Genomic DNA, 19998 nt, shown 5'->3' on the forward strand with positions numbered 1-19998 from the left:
ACTAGTGGCAATGACCTCATCTTTAGGGCTGGAGATTTTAATTGGCATGTTGGACAGCAATCTGGTATCTTCCATGGTGGTGATCACGGGGGCCATGGAATTGGTTCCTGAAACGAAGAGGGAACTAGGCTACTGGAGTTCTGTGATGCAAGCAACCTATTAATCTGCAACACTAACTTTAGGAAGCCAGACAGCCACCTGATAATCTATCTATCAGGTGACTCTGCTAGCTAGATTGATTTCATCCCCACCAGACAGTGGGATGCAAGGTTGCTCTTAAATACAAAGACCCACCCTGGTGAAGAATGTACTCCCCAGCATACACTAGTCATTAAGGACTTTAGATTCGAGGCCAAAAGGATGCCAAGAAGCAGACCAAACCAGAAAGGAAGGATTTGGAAGCTGAAGAACCCTTCACATGGTCAGTGATTTAGGGACATCCTCATTGAGAAATTTGATGAGAGGGAAGAGCTACAGACTTGGAACATAGAGGATAACCGGAAATTCTTATGGGACAGCTTACTGAGCGCCACATGCCAAATCTGGTGCAAAGTCCCTTCCAGACCTAGGGTAACGTGGTAGTGGAATAATATGGTAGACAAGGCCATTAGAGCAAGCCTGGAAAACCTGGAAGAATAGTAGCCAGATAGCCAGAAGGGAAGCTGGGTGACAGGTATGCATAGCCAAGGGAGAAGCAGAAAAGAAGAAGTTTGCTAATGTTCAGTGATGTGAAGACGAAAGAACTGAAATATTTCAGATTGCAAGACAGTGTCTGAGAGAAAATTGTGATGTCATAAGAGAGAAATATGTCTGCATGGATGATGGTGCACTTGCTTTTAATGATTCTGCAAAGAAAGAGGCTTGGAAAAGCCATTATGAAAGACTGCTGAATGTGGAGAATGAATGGAGGAGAGCCTGCCAAATGTTGATCCAGTCAAAGGACAAGCTACCCGAATTGATTGCATCCTGGTAGATAAAGCAATTAAGGGTATGAAGTCATGAAAATCCCCCTGTCCATCAGGAATCACTGCTGAGATGCTTAATATAGCTGGTGGTGTGGGTTATGGTCTAGTCACCCATATAGTTAACCAGGTGATACACAAAGGAGTCATACCCAATGAATGCTGTAGCAGCACCACAGTCAACTACTACAAAGGTAAAGGTGATGCTTTAGATAGAAATAACTACAGGGGTATCAAATTGCTGGATCAGGTGATGAAGGTCACGGAGAGCGTCATAGCCCAACTAATTAGGGAGAGAGTTAGCCTAGATAAGATGCAGTTTGGTTTTGTGCCAGGTAAAAGCACCACTGATGCTATATTCCTGGTATGGCAACTGCAGGAGAAATACCTAGCCAAAGATAAACCCCTATACTTGGCTTTTGTTGACTTGGAGAAAGCCTTTGACAGGTTCCCCCGATTCCTTATCTGGTGGGCAATGCAGAAACTAGGGATAATAATAATAATAATAATAATTATTATTATTATTATTATTATTATTATTGATAAATTTCCCTTAACATAGCTCTATTTTTGCATTTAAAACATTATTACTTAATTAGATATTGAAATATGTATATATTATGAACTAGCATTGTCTGTTAACCAAAATACAAAAATTCTTTAGGGTCTAGATAAATTATACAAGTAATGAGGGAGGCAGCAAAAGCAGTGAGCAATTTTATTACATATTGAACAGAAAAGCAATCAAAATAATGTCTGCTTCAAGAGTAAAACAGTTGAATTCTGTTCTATAGCTGGGGCTTCAAAATGCCATAATAAAATAACAAGAAAAGCCTCTACATGACCAATACTGGAAAAGTGCTGGACAAATTGAAAATAGATAACAATAAAAGAAAACTCTCAGTACTGGCTGAGAAATGCAGGGCTGAAAACTTGATTGTGACACAAGGCCAGAGCCTTCCTACGAGAGACCTTGCAAAGTATACAATGAAGTAGAATACAGTATGTAGAGATGAGGCAGAAACAATTAACCACATTATCTCTGGCTGCCCAGTCTTAGCCAAGAATGAATACATCCATAGACAATCACTTACATACATCAATGTTATGCCGTCACTATGAAATACCAACAGAAAAGAAATGGTTATAAATATATACCAGAAAAGTTTTCTGAAAACAGTGAAGTGACCATGCTTTGGTCTATACACACAGACAAGGAAATCAAAATTAACTGGCCAGATATTGTTGTCAAAGACCACCAAGAAGAGAAATGCCTCCTAGTTGACAAATCATACATATATCTAAATAATTTGAAAATATCAATAGCACAAATGTGGGTCCTGAAAATCCGAAATAATCCCTGTAATAATACGTGGTTTGGGAATGATCAAAAAAACATGCAAACAAATACATAGCCAAAAACTCATGTCTTTTTCCCATGCTTAACATACAGAAAATAGCATTGTTCGGTAGCAGAAATATAATATGTAGGATACTGCCAATACAGTAAAAATAACAAAACACTGTCCATACCCACAGCTGCATTCAGTAGTAAAAGCATGCAATAAAATAAACAACTGAATAATAATACTAATAACAATAATAATAATAATCATTTCTACTGTCAGCACAAAGCCTGAAATTTTGGGTTAGTGGCGGGGGCTAATTGATTACATTGACCCGAATGCTCAACTGGTCCTTTTTTTATTGACCCTAAAATGTATAAAGGGCCAAGTTAGCTTCAGCAGAATTTGAACTCAGAACGTCAAGACAGATGAAATATCACTAAGCATTTTGCATGGTGAGCTAATGATTTTGCCAACTTGCCGCCTTAAATGGTGAGCTAATGATTCTGCCAACTTGCTGCCTTAAATGGTGAGCTAATGATTCTGCCAACTTGCTGCCTTAAATGGTGAGCTAATGATTCTGCCAACTTGCTGCCTTAAATGGTGAGCTGATGATTTTGCCAACTTGCCGCCTTAAATGGTGAGCTAATGATTCTGCCAACTTGCTGCCTTAAATGGTGAGCTAATGATTCTGCCAACTTGCCGCCTTAAATGGTGAGCTAATGATTTTGCCAACTTGCCGCCTTAAATGGTGAGCTAATGATTCTGCCAACTTGCTGCCTTAAATGGTGAGCTAATGATTCTGTCAGCTTGCCGCCTTAAATGGTGAGCTAATGATTCTGCCAACTTGCCGCCTTAAATGGTGAGCTAATGATTCTGCCAACTTGCCGCCTTAAATGGTGAGCTAATGATTTTGCCAACTTGCCGCCTTAAATGGTGAGCTAATGATTCTGCCAACTTGCTGCCTTAAATGGTGAGCTAATGATTCTGTCAGCTTGCCGCCTTAAATGGTGAGCTAATGATTCTGTCAGCTTGCCGCCTTAAATGGTGAGCTAAGGATTCTGCCAGCTTGCTTCCTTAATTAGTAGCAATAATAACAATAGAGTAATAATGATAAGACATAACTACAATGCAATGTAATTATCTGAGATTGAATATGAAAACCCAAGGGAAGGGAGAACAAGAAATATGTCCTTACTTTTTTGATTTCTTTTCAACTTTTTTTTTACTTTTCAGAATTACTGCACTGTGTGGAAAATATGATGAAGGAGAATTCAATGTCGATTCTGCTTGGCCATATTTGGTTTTCATTAACAATGCTTCTCAAGTTGTAAGTACATCAGTGGAGATTTAGAATATGTTTTTTAACTCCTCAATGGGAAGAATGTATCACTGCTAAAGACTTCAGCTTTTTCTTTTTTTTTATATATATATAATTTATGATTTAGTTTACAGTAGATATTGAATCCCCCATTGATTTCACTAATAAGTGCATCCATTGTTGATTCAACAGAACTACCTCCTCAGTAATATATAAGTGACCGAGTATTGCATTGACATATTTATGTCTTGATGTAATTATCAATCAGAATCAATGTCACAAAGTATGTAGCAAGACTGGAGTTTTGAAATAGAGGTACAATCCAGCTGAATAGGCTTCCACTCAGTTTCCTTTTACTTTTACTTTCAAGGCTTAGGTTCTAAGGCTATTGTAAAATATACATGATCAGCTGTCATACAATGGAATTTAATCCAGAACTTATTGATTGTAAAGTGAATTTCTCAACCACTTGGCCATGTCTGTCTCTACAAGGAAGGAAGTAATACAACAACCATAATCTTTGCAATAGTCTTCCCCAGCCAAACTGATAAAATCAGTGAGGTTAATGTTGTTTAACTTTTGCAGTTGTCTCAGATAAAGCAGACATGACTACTCCTGTCATATTTCCAGAAATAGTGTACTCCAAACTACATTATTCTATATCTTTCCCTTTCTAAGATGGCAAGCTATAGTTTGAGGGAGATTTGGTTGCTATTTCTGGCTGATTGAGTGATTAGAAAGATTCCTTCATTTTTTTCACTCTCAGTATCATTGATGTTCACCCAGGAATTGCTGAAGATTGATAACCTGTAGGAAAATTAGAAGGGAAAACATTTCGGTGGGATATAGTCCTGGGAAGAAAGGATTGTCCAAAGTATATAGTAAAGAGTTGTTAACTGAGTTCAGCTCTAATTTAGACCTATGATAGTAAGTGTTTCAACTATGACTGCCCTTATTTATTTAGACACAGTGTATCAAGATGTGGCCGAGTGGTTAGAGTGTTAAGCTCATGATAAGGATCATAGGTTTCATTCCTACATGTCAGTCTCATGTTTTTACAGAATTAGATTAATTAGAAACCATCAGTGTTTTATTGTGTGTCTGATACTTTATTTGGTTTCTTCTTCACTGCTCATTCCCCTCTGTCCATGTTTATGCCTCTCATGACTAAAGAGGCCAATCCTTGCATGGAAGTATCCTTTGCAAAGTTCCCTAGGGATCTGTGGTGGAGGCTTTCGTTGTTGCAGCCTCCATTTTCTTTCTTGTCATTTCTCTTCTTCTTTCTTCTGTCGTTCAGCTTCAAACCGATCTGTAACAGTGGAAATGGAAGGATGCCAGCCGAGCCTGAGCTTCAATGTCCCAGGCTTTGGGATCGATTCCAGTCAGTTTTAGACTTTGTTTCAGCGTGTCCTTGTATTGATGGAGGGGACAGTCACAGAATCTCCTTCTGGGGGAATGTTCACCATATAAAATTTGACAAGGCAGCCTGGTTTTTTTGATTCTCGCTACTTGGCCTGCCTACCTCAGATGCTGATTCAGCATGGTAGCCTTCATCCTGCTGCTTTTCATTCTCTCCAAAATGGAGACACTGGTCACATAATCATTCCATTTGATGTCCATAATAGAGTGGAGCTTCAGTTGGTGAAATTGCTCTAGTTTTTTGACATCACTTCAGTAAAGAGTCCAGGTTTCACAACTGCAGAGGAGAGTGGAGATCATGACTGATTGATAGACACTCAATTTTGTTTGGTGGTTCAGATCTTTGTTCTTAAAGACTCTTTTCACGAGTTCACCAGATGTGGTGTGAGATGCTCTTAATCATTTCTCTACATCCTTTTCCAATGTGCACTTGTTTGGAATCAAATTTCCTAAGTTTGAAAAGTGGTCAACTTTCTCCAGTGGTGTCTCTGTGATGGTTATGTTGAGTCTGGAGTTTCCTGACTTAGAATGGGTTGTGCCAGGGCTTTTGTCTTTTTGATATTGACTTTTGAGCCAAACCGAGTGTAAGCATTGGTGAAGATATCCACTGTTTGGGAGCAGTGGTGAGCTAGGTTGCAGGATGGATTTCACATCCTACCTTGATGGGCTGCTGCAGCTCTAGTCGATGGAAGCAGAGCGCTGCAAAAGGCTGATAACAGCCTTTCAAATACAAGAAGCAATGGCTCGCTGCACAAGGAGTAAATCACCTGGTTTAGATGGTCTGCCCTACAAGCTTTATGCTTACATGCTAGACTTGTTCGGTGACTTCTTAGCAAATGTTTACTGCAACTGGCAACAGAATGAGAGAATTCCCAGTTTTGTGAGCCAAGGAGTGGTAGCATTGCGGAGAAAAGACCCAAACAAGGGGGATTGTATTGACAACTTTAGGCCCATAACTCTGCTGAATACAGTGTTCAGAATTTTGGCCAAGGTGTTAGCTATGAGGTTGGTGCTTGTCAGGAATCTGGTAGGAGAGGCACAGACATGTGTCACCCTAAAAAGATCTACTCACAACAACCTCCACCTCATGCAATACTTCATTGAGAAAGTGGCTAAAGAACCTGACACGGGTGTAGCCCTGGCCAAATTTAGATCAGTCTAAAGCTTTCGATAGGGTTGACCATTTATACGTGGCAGTGGTCCTCAAGGCAGCTGGTTTCAGGCCTGTGTTCAGGGGCTGGATTGTTGCAATGCATGGCGACATCTGTTCAGTGGTCAATGTGAACGATTACCTCTCAGAACTGTTCAACATCATGTGCTCGGTCTGGCAGAGTTGCGCCCCTCTTGTCTCTCTTGTATGTACTGACTTATGATGAGCCATTACTACACAAACTGGAGGCATTTAGAGGCATCCCGCTTGACCTACGATATGGGAGATGCATGTCGACATATGCCGACAACATCACCCACCATAGTGGTGTTGGATCATAAAACACAGAAATGACCAGCAACATTCTCAGGGACTACAAGGCAGTTTCAGGAGTGACAATTAACCAGGAAAACATCAGTGGGCTTTTGTGGCTTGGCACCTGGAGAAGCAAGTCCATGCCGTCCAACTGCATTGTTGGGCACTGGACAGATGAACCAGTTAAATTGCTTGGGGGTCTGGTTTGGTCCAAATCTCCAGATGAAGGAAAACTGGGATGAGGTAAGGAGCAGGGTGACTACTCTCACCCAGAAATGAGCCGAGAGAAAGCTATCCTTGAAAGTTTGAGCAGAGATGGCTAACAAATATATTGCGTCTTTTTATCTACTGTCATTTGACTGTCATGCCTTGTCCTGGCCACTGTCTGATTATGCTGGAGTGTATACTTTTCAACTTCTTGTGGAAGGGAGATGTCTGGATGCTCAGACAGTCTATCTGATATCAGGACCTGCTGTATGATGGCCTAGGAATGCCATGGTTGATGATGTGCAGATATGCACTGAGGCTATGACATCTCCAGTGCTTCCTTGGTGGTGAATAGGTGTGGTCATTGTTCGCCAGACACATATTTCCACAGCTAGTTTCTTTAACGGAGCTGCCATCCTGGGTAAAACAGAGACCGAGGGAGAGCATTTGGAAAGTGGAATGTTTTCAAACGCTCATAGCCATCAGCTAATTGGACAGTGTGATAGGTGGAATGTCCACTTTAGCTTTTAATAGTGGATTAGCGGAGGAAAAGTGTGACGATATTCTTGGGGATACCTTGGGCATTGAAGAAGATCAGTCCGCTACTCTTTTCTGGAGAACTTTTGGCCTAGGACCAATGGATGATTTTCAGGATCTCTCGCCTGGCAGTGCTGCAAGGGGCTTTGCTTGTCTGAGACAAACTTACAGGCATGGAAGGTGCCATCAGCCCAGCATGTCCAAGAGGCATGCAAGATGATGATATGGTCCTGCATGCACTTGTTCAGTGTTTGAGCATTGCTGACCTGTGGGTTTGTGTCAAACATTTGCCGTGTAGGACAGATCTGGCTGTCAACTGAATCCATCATGAAGGTCACCCTGCCACCTTCCTTTAACTGGGAAGGAAAGGCTATGTTTATATGCCTGGTGGCCATGGTGAAAGAGGTTGTATGATGGATGAGATTGAAGACAAATACTTTTCTCTTTGGCCAATCCCTGATGAACTTCTTCAAGTTTCGCTTGAAAAGGAAAACAAGGGTCGAGAGAGAGAAGTGTTGTTTTCTAGCCAGTTTGTTGAAAGGTGGATGAAAGTGGCGAGAATGGCCTGCCCTGAGCATATACCTGTTGGAAAAAAGGCACCTGCCCAGAAATTCAGGGTACCCATGGTTTTTTATGGGGTTTTTCCATAAGCAACCCTTGAACGTCTTTTCCTTATTGAAGATTACACATTGTTGATTTCCATTTTCTATTTTTTTTTATTTTGTTAGTCTTGTTTACATGTAAAACCCTCACAACAACACACATCCACACACACATTCTTTGTTTTGTCCTGTATTTTGTCCTTAATGTTTTTTCTTAATGTAAACCCTTGTTGTTAATATAGAAATCATTATTATTATTATTTTTTATACTGCTGTTGCTGCTGCTACTACTACTACTACTACTACTACTACTACTACTATTGTTATTTCAGTGGGCCATGTATAACTTGATCCTCTTCTATAAAGCTGTCAAAGAAGAGCTGCAACCTATCAATCCGATACCAAAATTCCTCTGTGTTAAAGCTGTTGTCTTTCTCTCTTTCTGGTAAGTTTTACATGTACACACATACACACACATGGAGAACTAAAAAACAACAGAAAATGGGTTATTCCTTTTCGTATAGTTAATTACTTCTAAAGTACATTATTCAGAATACAATTTAGATTCAAAAACAGATTACCACAATAAAATTATTATATATTCCCAACTATTATTTCATATCCGAAATATATGATTACAAGCATTTTATTTAATTCTAATAATGTACTATAGAATTAAATAATGCAATGTGAAAGGCATTTTCTTATTATGTATCCATATCTCTATCTCCCAATTATAAAATTATGCTTGTGTGTGTGTGTGTGTGTGTGTGTGTGTGTGTGTGTGTGCATGTATGTGCATGCTTGCACATGCCTATAGGCTTAGCTGTTTAGTTAAACATTTCACTTCCTAACCATGTGGTCTTGGGTTCAATCTACTACGTGGTTGGTTGAGGTAAAGAGTATAAGCAGCAGCTGATACTACTTGCTTTACTCAGTCACAATTATATTCTTAGTGCATAAACTAGTTCCAAAAATGCCTTAGCTTTATCACACTAAAATGGTCTCTTGATAATGACCCTTTTCTCTGGAGTCTGATTATTTTTTGTCGTCTGTTTGAAAAGAGGAATTATTTTAGAATCATTAAATAGCCTCTGTAAATTAACACAGTATCTTTTTTATTTGCTTTTATTCATTGACATCACCTTTACATATTTCAATTAACTACTTTTACCTGCATTACTCAAAAGTTTTTTGCAAGCATCTTATTTGTACATATTGCAATGCTTTAGGTAAATCTCAATCCTCTTTTATTCCTATGAATTGACTAGACTAAATTTGGGACTATAAGAAAAATAATTCAATCTTTAAAGAAACATGGTAATTAATTAAATTTCGTTAAACATTGTTTGGTACATAAAGTCATCCATAGCACTATCTGCAACATTTATTTAACCCTCACTCTTTTAATCACCCTAATCCAAAATCTCTTTGAATTTCTTACACAAATTTTGTATTAAGAAACTTCTACAACATGTACACTGTCAACTTCTTTTTACAAATCTTGTCAATAACATGCTAGTCTGACCCAACCACAGGGCTACATGATCTGACCACTACTTTGGACTGACACCCCAGCAGAATTTGAACTCAGAATGTAAAGACAGATGAGATGTCACTTAACATTTTGCACAGTGTACTAACGATTCTGCGTGTATGCCACCTTAATAAAAAAACTAAATATCATGAACAGTTTTCCCTCTCTGTGCTGATGTCAGTGGTGGCCACCCAGGACCCATTGGCTGTGTCTTGTGTGTTGATGATGGCTATGACTCCAGAATTGATGTAGCCAGGTCAGCTGTCACACAATCTTTTATGCCATGCATTAAAAAGATTGTTGCTCAGCTGCAGCCTTTATGATGGCTTCTAGATAGGGCAGGATAATAACACAACACACACACACACACAAAAAGAAACCTAAATAAAAGGAGTTTAGCTTTCAGTCCCTCACATATCTCAGAAAGCAGGAAAGGCTCTGACTTAATAAGGCTATACATGCTTGAGACAGATAATTTTAAACCTATATTGCAAACGTGTTAATTGATTATACTCCCTGCTTCTTTTCTTGTTAATTTTTGAGGCTGAGTTGTACAAATGCAGTAAAAGATCCTCAATTTTAATATTATTTCTTTATTTTAGGCAAGCTGTTCTTATTGCAGCCCTTGTGAAAACAGGTGTCATAACTGAGAAGACATCATGGGGATATTATTCTGTAAAAATGGTTGCTAGTGGTCTTCAGGTACTGTACTTTAAATTGTGTCTTTTTTGTATACTACTGTTCTTCTTCTTTAGCTCCCAGGTTAGACATGGTTGATAGACTGAGGATCAAAAATATTCCACTTACAAGACTTCTATTTCTCTCCTGCACCTTTTTTCTTTTAGATGTCGTGTATTTGGGACTACTTTATCCAATGTTCTTCTTCCATTCATTTTAGAGACAATGGGATGTGGTTTGGATAGCGGTTTGCAGCAGTTGTTGATATTGTGGTTATCTCAAGATGCTGAGCCTTACAGAGGAGATGACAAAGGACTGACAGGATTATTGATTCTCTGTGTTTGAGAAGACCTATCCAACAAAAATGATGTCCTAAGAGTATTCTGGCTGTGCTTGTAATCCATTCTGCCCCCTCCACCATTCCCCCCACATCTCATTCCCCTAACTTCACTTCTCTCTTTCTGTGTACCTCCTCCCTGTTATTCTCCCCCCCCCCCATAACTCTTTCACCAATCACCTTTGTGTGCTTTCAGTTATCTCTCTTGCCTCTGCCACATTTCATTCTCTTCTCTTAAACATCTTACTCTCATCTATGTCATCATGCCCCACTCACTATAGTTACCCTTCTACATTTCCCTCCTTCCCACACCTTGCACATCATCCTTGTCCCCTACCTTTTGATCTATCCTTCCTAAGCCACTTCTATCTTTCACCTTATACCCTCTCCATACAGATATTTCCCATCAACCTTACCTCCTTTACCCTCATCTCTAACCAAAGCTGTATGAGAGAGGGACAAGTCTCCCCATCACACACTAAGGAAAGAACTCACTCTTTCCTTCCCTCTTTTACACTCACCTCCTGTCCACTGAGATTGCCCTAGCACTGCATCACTGCCATCTTTACCACTACTCCTCCCTACATAATGTGTGGTAGCCATGTCTCCTCTTTGTAGCAAGACATCTATACTTGTCCCTCTCTCATACAGCTTTGGTATAAAGCCATCTTCCTGTCTCAAATACTTCACATCATCTATTAGTAGGAGCTTTTCCTTGCTTTCTCTCTCTCTCTCTTTCTTTCTTGCAAGTCACATGGCAACCTCACTATTGCTGGTGGCCCCAAAATAACATCCAGTACACACTGAAAAATAGTTGGCATTAGGAAGGGAATCCAGTCACAGAAACTTTGCCACAGCTGACACTGGAGCTTGGCATAGCCTTGTCATTTGTCACATCCTGTCAAAGCATCTAACCCATATCATCATGAAAACAGACATTAAATGATGATGATAATGATGGTTGTTAATTTAATGATAATTATTGTTATAATATTGTTTTTAATTGTTGTTTACCTCATGATCAAGCAATATATGATCAAAAGCTGTGATCATTACGTTTATCCAATGTTTCATTTTTCTTTCAAGACAGCAATTTGATTTTAGTGATATTTGGCTGCTATTTCTAGCAGGTCTAACAGCTATATAGAGGCTCTCTCATTGATCTATTCATATCATTAAATGAACAGAAATATCAAGCTGGACACGATCCCTGTCTAAAACCAATAAAATCTTCAGAGAATCTTTGAATTGCCACCAGACTATCTGTGCTGGAATTTAGCTGCTGTTAATTTGCAGTTCATATGAATCAGATGAGAAAAAATGTTTCTTTTGGACATCTTCTCAGTCTGTTGCAGGTAACATTCCTTGATCCTGCATATTCCGGGTACTGGACAGGTAACAATCAAATAAATCTGCTTAATTATTGGAAGGTTACCCTACTTCACTGTTGTGGAGCATCTTGCATTATAGTTGAAGAAATGGCAAGTTAGTAAGTAGAAAGGGCCTGATACTGCTGGGTGTTTAGTGGTAAGAATGAAATCTTATTTTATAGGTGAGTTGGTTAATTGCTGGAAGATTACCATGCTTCACAGTTGAATAATTACTGGTAAGAACAACATCCTGTTTCATAGTTAAATGGTTGGTGATAGAAAAGGCATTGGGCTGTGAAACCTACTGTTTTTATCAAATCTTTTTATGCAAGCATGGAAAAATATGTATGACAAAACAATACATGTCACTAAATATATCTAATAAATATTGTTTTCCATTCCTTCTTTCTTCTCTCTATCTCTCTTGTGCATTTTCAATTTATTTATTTATTTTTTCTTTGTTTCAGGACTTCTGTATCTGCATTGAAATGTTTCTAGCAGCTATAGCCCATTATTTTTCGTTTTCACACAAACCATTTATTGACATGACTGTGGACCATGCCAACTGCTGTACATCATTCATGTCTATGTGGGATATTTCTGATGTCCGAGATGATATTATTGAGCATGTCAGAGTTGTAGGTTCGTAATTTTCCTTCCCTTTGCAGCCTGGATTTTCAGTCAATTTCTTGCTTAGATTCAAAGTCAATTCTAGAAGTAGAGTTGTAATGATGTACCTTGCTTGTTGAATGCAAACCACAGGCTGTAATAGTAAAGTTTGAACTCATGACCATATAACCAGCAGTTAGCCTCTTAATTCACAGACATGGTGCCTTAAATAATGATTTATAATATAGAGATCAAGGTCACAAATGATAGAGAAAACGAACTCTAGTCTTTATTTCATTGAACCCTGTAAAGAGCAAAAGATAATGTCAATTCCAGCTGAATTTGATCCCAGAAACTAAAGAATTAAATACTGCATGGCATTTATTATTCTCTGCTTTATCAAATCTATCATCCACTGCTTCAAATACAAACTAACATGGGAAACTCCATGTGATTACTCAGTCTTCTAGAAATAGCAGCAAAATCTTAATCATATCACACCTTACCTGTATTCCCTACATACAGTAAAGTGACCGGGTGGCCTTGGTTGGAATACTTTCGATCAAAGGTCTATTGAAATAGCATTAAGCCAGAGCAAAGACTACAACAATTGGCTCAAATAAAGATAAAATGGTATTTGTACAGAGTTTGAAATTAGTAGCAAAATTTGTAATGAAATGAGTCACTTCTTGTTCATGAAATGAATAATGTGGTTCATTGGGGCCAGAACATACAAAGGATGAGATTAAATACACTCCACTGTTTTAACAACTACAATAATAATGATTGTGACTATAATAATGAGGTTGTTGTGTGGCTCCAAAGTTGGCTGTGATTGAAGCAAAGCTGTTGTCAAATACAGTGTGTAGAAGACTACATTATCCAGTGCATCCTCTCATTGTTTCTTTGAGATGGTGGATGTGATTTGAAGGAGATTTGGCTACACTTTGTAACAGGTCCTGCAACCTTGTAACAGCTCCATTTTGGAAATTGTTGATAATTGTTGATAAAAAAAAAAAATCAATATAGATTGATATAGTAATTACATAGATAAGTGGTTAGAGTAGTAGCTATAAAAATATTATTATCAAAATTATATTAGTTGTGGTTGTCATAATAATGTTTATTATAAGAATTGGGATTCTAATTGATGGAAATCCTAATAAATTTTACAGGTAGGAATTAGTTGATTAAATCACCCTCAGTATTTGCCTGATTCATCATTTAATTAACTTCACAAAGATGAAAAGCTGGGATTTGAACTCACAGTATGAAGAGTGAAACCCTGTGACCTTGGTTGGATTTCAAAAAACAAATACTGTAACGCATTTTACCTGTTGCTTTGATGATTCCATTACCTTATCAATAATAATTCTTTCAAATTTTTGGCACAAGGCTTGCAAATCTGAACGGATGAGAAAAGTTAATTACACCAACCCCAGAACATGACTGGTACTTATTTTATCCACCCCCTCCCAACCTTCCCCAAAGGATGAAAAGTGAAGTCGGTCTTGGGAGAATTTTAACTCAGACTATAAAGCTGGAAGAAATGTTGCTAAGCATTTTGTCCAGTGTTCTTATAAAACTCATCACCTTCCTAATGAAAATAATAATCAGAACAACATCTGTTAAATAACAGCAATAATAATTTTGGTATGTTTTTTCCGCAGGTGGTGGTGTTGGTCGCACTCTTCGTGGTTTTAGTTCAATCAGAAAGAGTGAACGAACGCCTCTTCTACAAGAAAAATCTCCGTCTTTGTCTACTTCTGGCAATGCTTCAAAAGACTCCAAACATACGGCAGCCGAAATTCAGTCATCCTGTGAACAAGGAACATCTAACTATCAACAATCGGTGTACAGTGACACTGGAGACGCTAACAGCATTGCAGATCTTGAATCTTCACAGTTCACTGCTTCACAGCGGCACCAGTCTTATGATTGGAGTATGAACAACTTCTATGAAGCTAGTATCGAGTCATCAGCAACAACAAATTTCGAAGGTTATGAGAGAACAGAAACTTTGGCAGTTGGCTCAACTGAAGGCCTTGATACAGAACATTCCGATCCTATTGTGACAAACACTGAAGATTGTTCAGAGACAGAATATCAGAAAGAATATGATGTTCACAAACAAAATAATGTAGACATTTAACTGACATCTTTATTTTTTATTATTATTTGTGAGAGAGAGAGAGAAAGATAGAGGGAGTGTGTGTGTGTGTGTGTCTATAGACACACACACATATGTATATACATGTATATAATGTGTATCAGAATGTGTGTGTGATATATTAGCATGTTTTGTAATGATACATTATGAGATTGAGCTGAAGTATTGAAAACATTCTCCCTTCCAAATTTTGTTTGTTTGTGTTTATATGTTTGTAAGTATTTGTGTGTGTGAGAGTATTTTGGAGATGTTCTTGATTGGCAAGTGATTTGATTAGAGACCGTGTGTTAAAAGGAAAGCAAATACACATATTAACCATTTAAAAGCACACAAACATTGCTTATTTCACTTAAACATTTACTAATTTGTGTCAAAATTTTTGTTGTACTAACTGACAGAATTCTACTGTGAAACTGTGACAATTACCAGGTTGTAGTAAGTGTGACGAAATTTTTGACAGCAATTAATAAATGTTTAAGTTAACAGGTTTTGTGTGTTTTTGAATTGCTGATATCTGTTTTCCATGCTGTAATATATATGTATATATATATATATTGAGAAAAAAGAGGCAGTCAGAATTTTGGATAACCCTCTATTAGTGCTTTTGTTTGTTTTTCGAATTCATCAAGACAAAATCAAAATGGTATCAGAATGTTTCATTTTTACCATTTTGATTTTGTCTTGACGTGTTTGAAAAACAAATGAAAGTGTTAATAAAGGATTATCCAAAATTTTGACTGCCCCCTTTCTTTTTCTCAGTATACAATATCTGTATGCCACTTCAAACACTATATATATATATATATATATATATATATATATAGTAAACAAATAAGAATGGATAGCTCACAACGTCAATGTATTGCAGTAGTGTGGTTACTTTCTTAACAATGCATCATCATCATCGTTTACCGTCCGTTTTCCATGCTAGCATAATACATTATATATTTTCTCATTGCCGTGTATATATATATATATATATATATATATATATATATATAGATAGATAGATAGATCGATATATACATACATATAGATAGATGTATGCATATATATATATATATATATATATATATATATATATATAGAGAGAGAGAGAGAGAGAGAGAGAGAGAGAGAGAGAGAGAGAGAGAGAGAGAGAGAGAGAGAGAGAGAGAGAGAGAGAGAGAAAAGAGTATTTGAAAATGCAAAGGTCTTTTAAAGATGTTTATTGACTTGACCAGTTAAAAATTAGTTATTAAGATACAGTGATAGATTGTTTGACAATGATAAGAAAATATTGAGAGAGGCTTTGTGTTTAAACAGTTTACATAAAAGTGTCCAAAATATGCAAGTAAAATAAGTTCATAATTGTTTATAAGTTCATCAGAAATCATAATTGTTTATAAGCATATATAGAGAAAGAATTTGTAGACAATATTTGATAGTAGAAAGCGTGTATTGCTTATTCAAAAGTTCATCAAAAATTATAATTTTTTATTAGAATTTTAGGGGAATGACCAACTTCTCTCTTTTGCAAGGATGGTTGTTATTGGGAAGGAGCAGTCACATGATCTGATAGTTTATGGAATCAAAAGGACTTTTTTGTTTCTCGACTAGTCTATCATGGTTCAGTGGCTTTTTGACTGGTCTTAGAGTTCAGTATGGTGTGTGTGTGTTTGTATGGGTCTGTGTATGTGTGTGTTTTATATTCAGCAGGCTGGTGTATGTATATGTGTGCACGTGTGTGTGATATGTATTTGTCAGGGTGCTATGTGTGTGCACGTATGTGTGTGTGTATACATACACACACACGCACGCACATATATACACACATGCACACAATAACACACACTATCCTGACAAATACAAGGCACACTCATACAAACACACCCACACCCACACATATACATATACATACGCACTGCACAAACAATGCAAATAAAATGCTCAAAAAATACACCCAAACATATGCACACACTACACGGAAAAATAACATACACATACACTCACCCACATACATACACACAAACCCCTAACCAGTACAGGCATGCACAGTACGTATATACACATACACACACCACCCTGATAAACATAACACACAGACACGCACAGCCCTTGGCAAAGACAATACACTCACACATAAATACATATGCACCCACACACACATACGTATGCACACACAACACCCTGACCAGCACACACACTAACATACACAGGTGCATGCACACACACACATACAGAAGAACAAATACATACACACACACCACTCTGCTAAGTATAAAACACACACATACACAGACCCATACAAACACACACACCGTACTGAACTCTAAGACCAGTCAAAAACCAGCACACACATACACAAGCATACATACACACACACACACACATAGAACCATGCACACACGCGCACACATGCACACACACACACACTCACACCATCTTGAATTCTAAGACCAGTCGAAAAACCACTGAACCATGTCCAGAAACAAAAAACCCTTTTGGTTCCACAAACTATTGGAAATCAGATCTTGTGAACGCTCTATCCCAACGAGGCTTCCACATTATTTCTAAAAATAGCAACCATCCTTGCAAAACACACATACAAGACTGGAGATGAAGAAAAAAAAGGTTGGGCATCCCCCTAGAATTCTAATAAAAAATTATAATTTTTGATGAACTTTTGATAAAGCAATACACACTTTCTCCTATTAAATACTGTCTACATATTCTTTCTCTATATATGCTTATAAACAAATATGTTTTCTGATGAACATATAAACAATTATGAACTTATTTTACTGCCTATTTTGAACATTTTTATGTAAACTTTTTAAACACAAACTCTCTTAACATTTTCTTATCATTGTCAAAGATTTTATTTCTTAACAATTTCTTATCATTGTCAAAGACTCTTTCACTGTAATTTAATACATCTATGTTAACTAATTTTTGCACCCACAAAGGCTCCACAAAGCCTTACACTTTACTTTTGATAATCTTTTAAAAAAAAAATGTGAAACCGGTCAGGTTAATAAACATATATATGTATGTGTGTATGTATGCATATCTATATATATGTATGTGTGTATTTATGCATATATATGTATGTGTGCATGTATGCATATCTATATATATATATATGTGTGTATGTATGCATATATATGTACAAGGTCACAAAAGAGTCTGTCTCAGTGCAATACAGGATAGGGCCACTGTTTGAATAAAGGGCTCACTGGCTGCAGACCCTGAGAAGATAAGTGAAGCACTTAATAAACAATTCCAAGTGGTTTCACCTCCCCTCTAGAAAACATGAAAATAAGCAGACCTGATGAGTTCTTCAATACCTCTAACCTACAAGAGAAAAAAAAAAGTGACCATCAATTACATTGACATTATAGAAGAGGTTGTCTTGTCCATTGAAAAAATAAACCCAAACTCTGCAACAAGCCCAGATGGACTCCTAACAATTCTGTTAAAAGCATGCAGGAAAGCTCTTGCAGAACCACTTGAATGTGGTACATTTCCTCAAATGTTAAAAAATGTTAAAAAAAGGAATAATAATGAGGAAGCAGAACAAATGTTAAAAAAAGGAATAATAATGAGGAAGCAGAACAAATGTTATAAACTACAGGTCTGTCTCTCTGACCTCATATGTGAGCGAAATCATAGAACGCATTGTCAGAAAAAGACTGATCATGTTCCTAGAGGAAAATGACTTGCTTGTAGACACACATGATTTCCGTCCTGGAAGGAGCTGTCCAATGAAGCTGCTACAATACTTCGACTGGGTACTAAAACAACAGCTCAACAATTCAAATGTGGATGTAATATATCTCAACTTTGCTAAGGCATTTGACAAAGTCGATCATGGAATGATATGTCACAAATTGCAGTATCACTGACCTCAGTATTGCTGGTAAACTGGGAGAGGGGCTGCATGATTTCCTAAGGAGCAGAAGTGAGGCTGTTACAGCAAATGGTGCACTCTCTGAAGTGATGCCAATCCCCAGCAGATTCCCCTGGAGAACAGTGCTTGGACCACTATTGTTTGTGGTTGCTCTCTCGAACAACCATAGAGTCAGCCACATTCCCCAGCTACGATACAAAAGTATCGTAGGTGGTCAAAGATCCTACTGACGTCCTGAATGCAATATATAAATGGGCCGATGAGAACAATATGCAGTTCAATGGCACAAAATTTCAAACACTTCGCTATCAGCCCACAAACAAACTACGGCTGAAGGGTACGGGACCAGCAGGCAATGTAGTCCCAGAGTTTAGAGTCGGTGCGTGAACTGGGAATCCACATGAGCCAACTTTCCATGTTCGCATTGTTCAAATGGCAACACTATGTAGGCGGGTGGCAGGTTGGATCCTTAGATCCTTCAGGACCAGGAACAGAGACACAATGCTTCTGCTTTGGAGAACCTTTGTCCTCAATCGTCTGGACTACTGCTCTCAACTGTGGTTCCCACAGAGTGTAAAACTAATTGCGGAATTAAAGGTGATCCAACGCCGCTACGCATAGAAGACTCAGTAAAACACATGGGGCTACTGGGAGAAGCTGAAGGAACTGGGACTCTACTTCCTAGAGAGGAGATGTGAGAGATATGCAGTGGTATACATCATCATCATCATCATCGTGGAAAATAATGGAGGGTCTAGCTCCAAATTTTGGAATCAAAATCTACAACAATCTCCGAGTTGAGAGTCCGAGATGAACCTACCTCACGGCAATAGGTGCAAATGAGGGTAGCTACATCAAACTCCATTCTTCACCAAATGCCACATATTAGAGGAGGCTCTCAGTAATATCAGTGTAGCAAAACGGTGGTGCTGCAGCATGGCCACAGCTCTGAGCTGAAACTACAGAAAAATATGTATATGTATATATATATATATATGTGTGTGTGTGTGTGTGTATATACATATGTATATATACATATGTATATACATATGTGTATATACATATGTGTATATACATATGTGTATATACATATGTATATATACATATGTAATATATACATATGTAATATATACATATGTATATATATATATATATATGTATATACATGTATATATACATATGTAATATATACATATGTAATATATACATATGTATATACATATGTGTATATACATATGTATATACATATGTGTATATACATATGTATATACACATATGTATATACATATTGGAAGTGCCATTATCCCGGTGTAGAGGAAACTATTTTGTTTGAGAGTCCAAGAAACTTCCTATAGCGTCTATGACGTCATTGTCACTGGCAAAATGGCGACCAGCCAGGTCTTTTTTTCGTTTTTGGAAATGAATGAAAGTCAGAGGGGGCTAAGTCTAGCGAATAAGGCGGATGGAGAACAAGTTTGTATCTACAATCACGAATTGTTGCCATGGCAACCACTGAGGTGTGGGCTGGAGCATTGTCGTGATGAAA

At 37.7% G+C, this 19998-nt stretch overlaps 1 protein-coding gene across 2 annotated transcripts in view; it reads left to right on the forward strand.

Moving 5' to 3' along the window:
* The window catches only part of LOC106880625 (transmembrane protein 184C), a 31993-nt gene extending 16945 nt beyond the window's left edge, over positions 1-15048 (forward strand). For both annotated transcript variants that reach the window (XM_014930658.3, XM_014930659.3), the window contains exons 5-9: positions 3545-3638; positions 8192-8304; positions 9999-10098; positions 12249-12423; positions 14061-15048. In XM_014930658.3, the coding sequence (XP_014786144.1) occupies positions 3545-3638; positions 8192-8304; positions 9999-10098; positions 12249-12423; positions 14061-14542 (964 nt within the window). In that variant the 3' untranslated portion in view covers positions 14543-15048. The remainder of the gene's footprint in view (positions 1-3544; positions 3639-8191; positions 8305-9998; positions 10099-12248; positions 12424-14060) is intronic.
* Positions 15049-19998: the final 4950 nt, after the last annotated feature.

The sequence above is a fragment of the Octopus bimaculoides genome, chromosome 13, assembly GCF_046866305.1.
Source record: "Octopus bimaculoides isolate indiv1 chromosome 13, ASM4686630v1, whole genome shotgun sequence".
Taxonomy (NCBI): domain Eukaryota; kingdom Metazoa; phylum Mollusca; class Cephalopoda; order Octopoda; family Octopodidae; genus Octopus; species Octopus bimaculoides.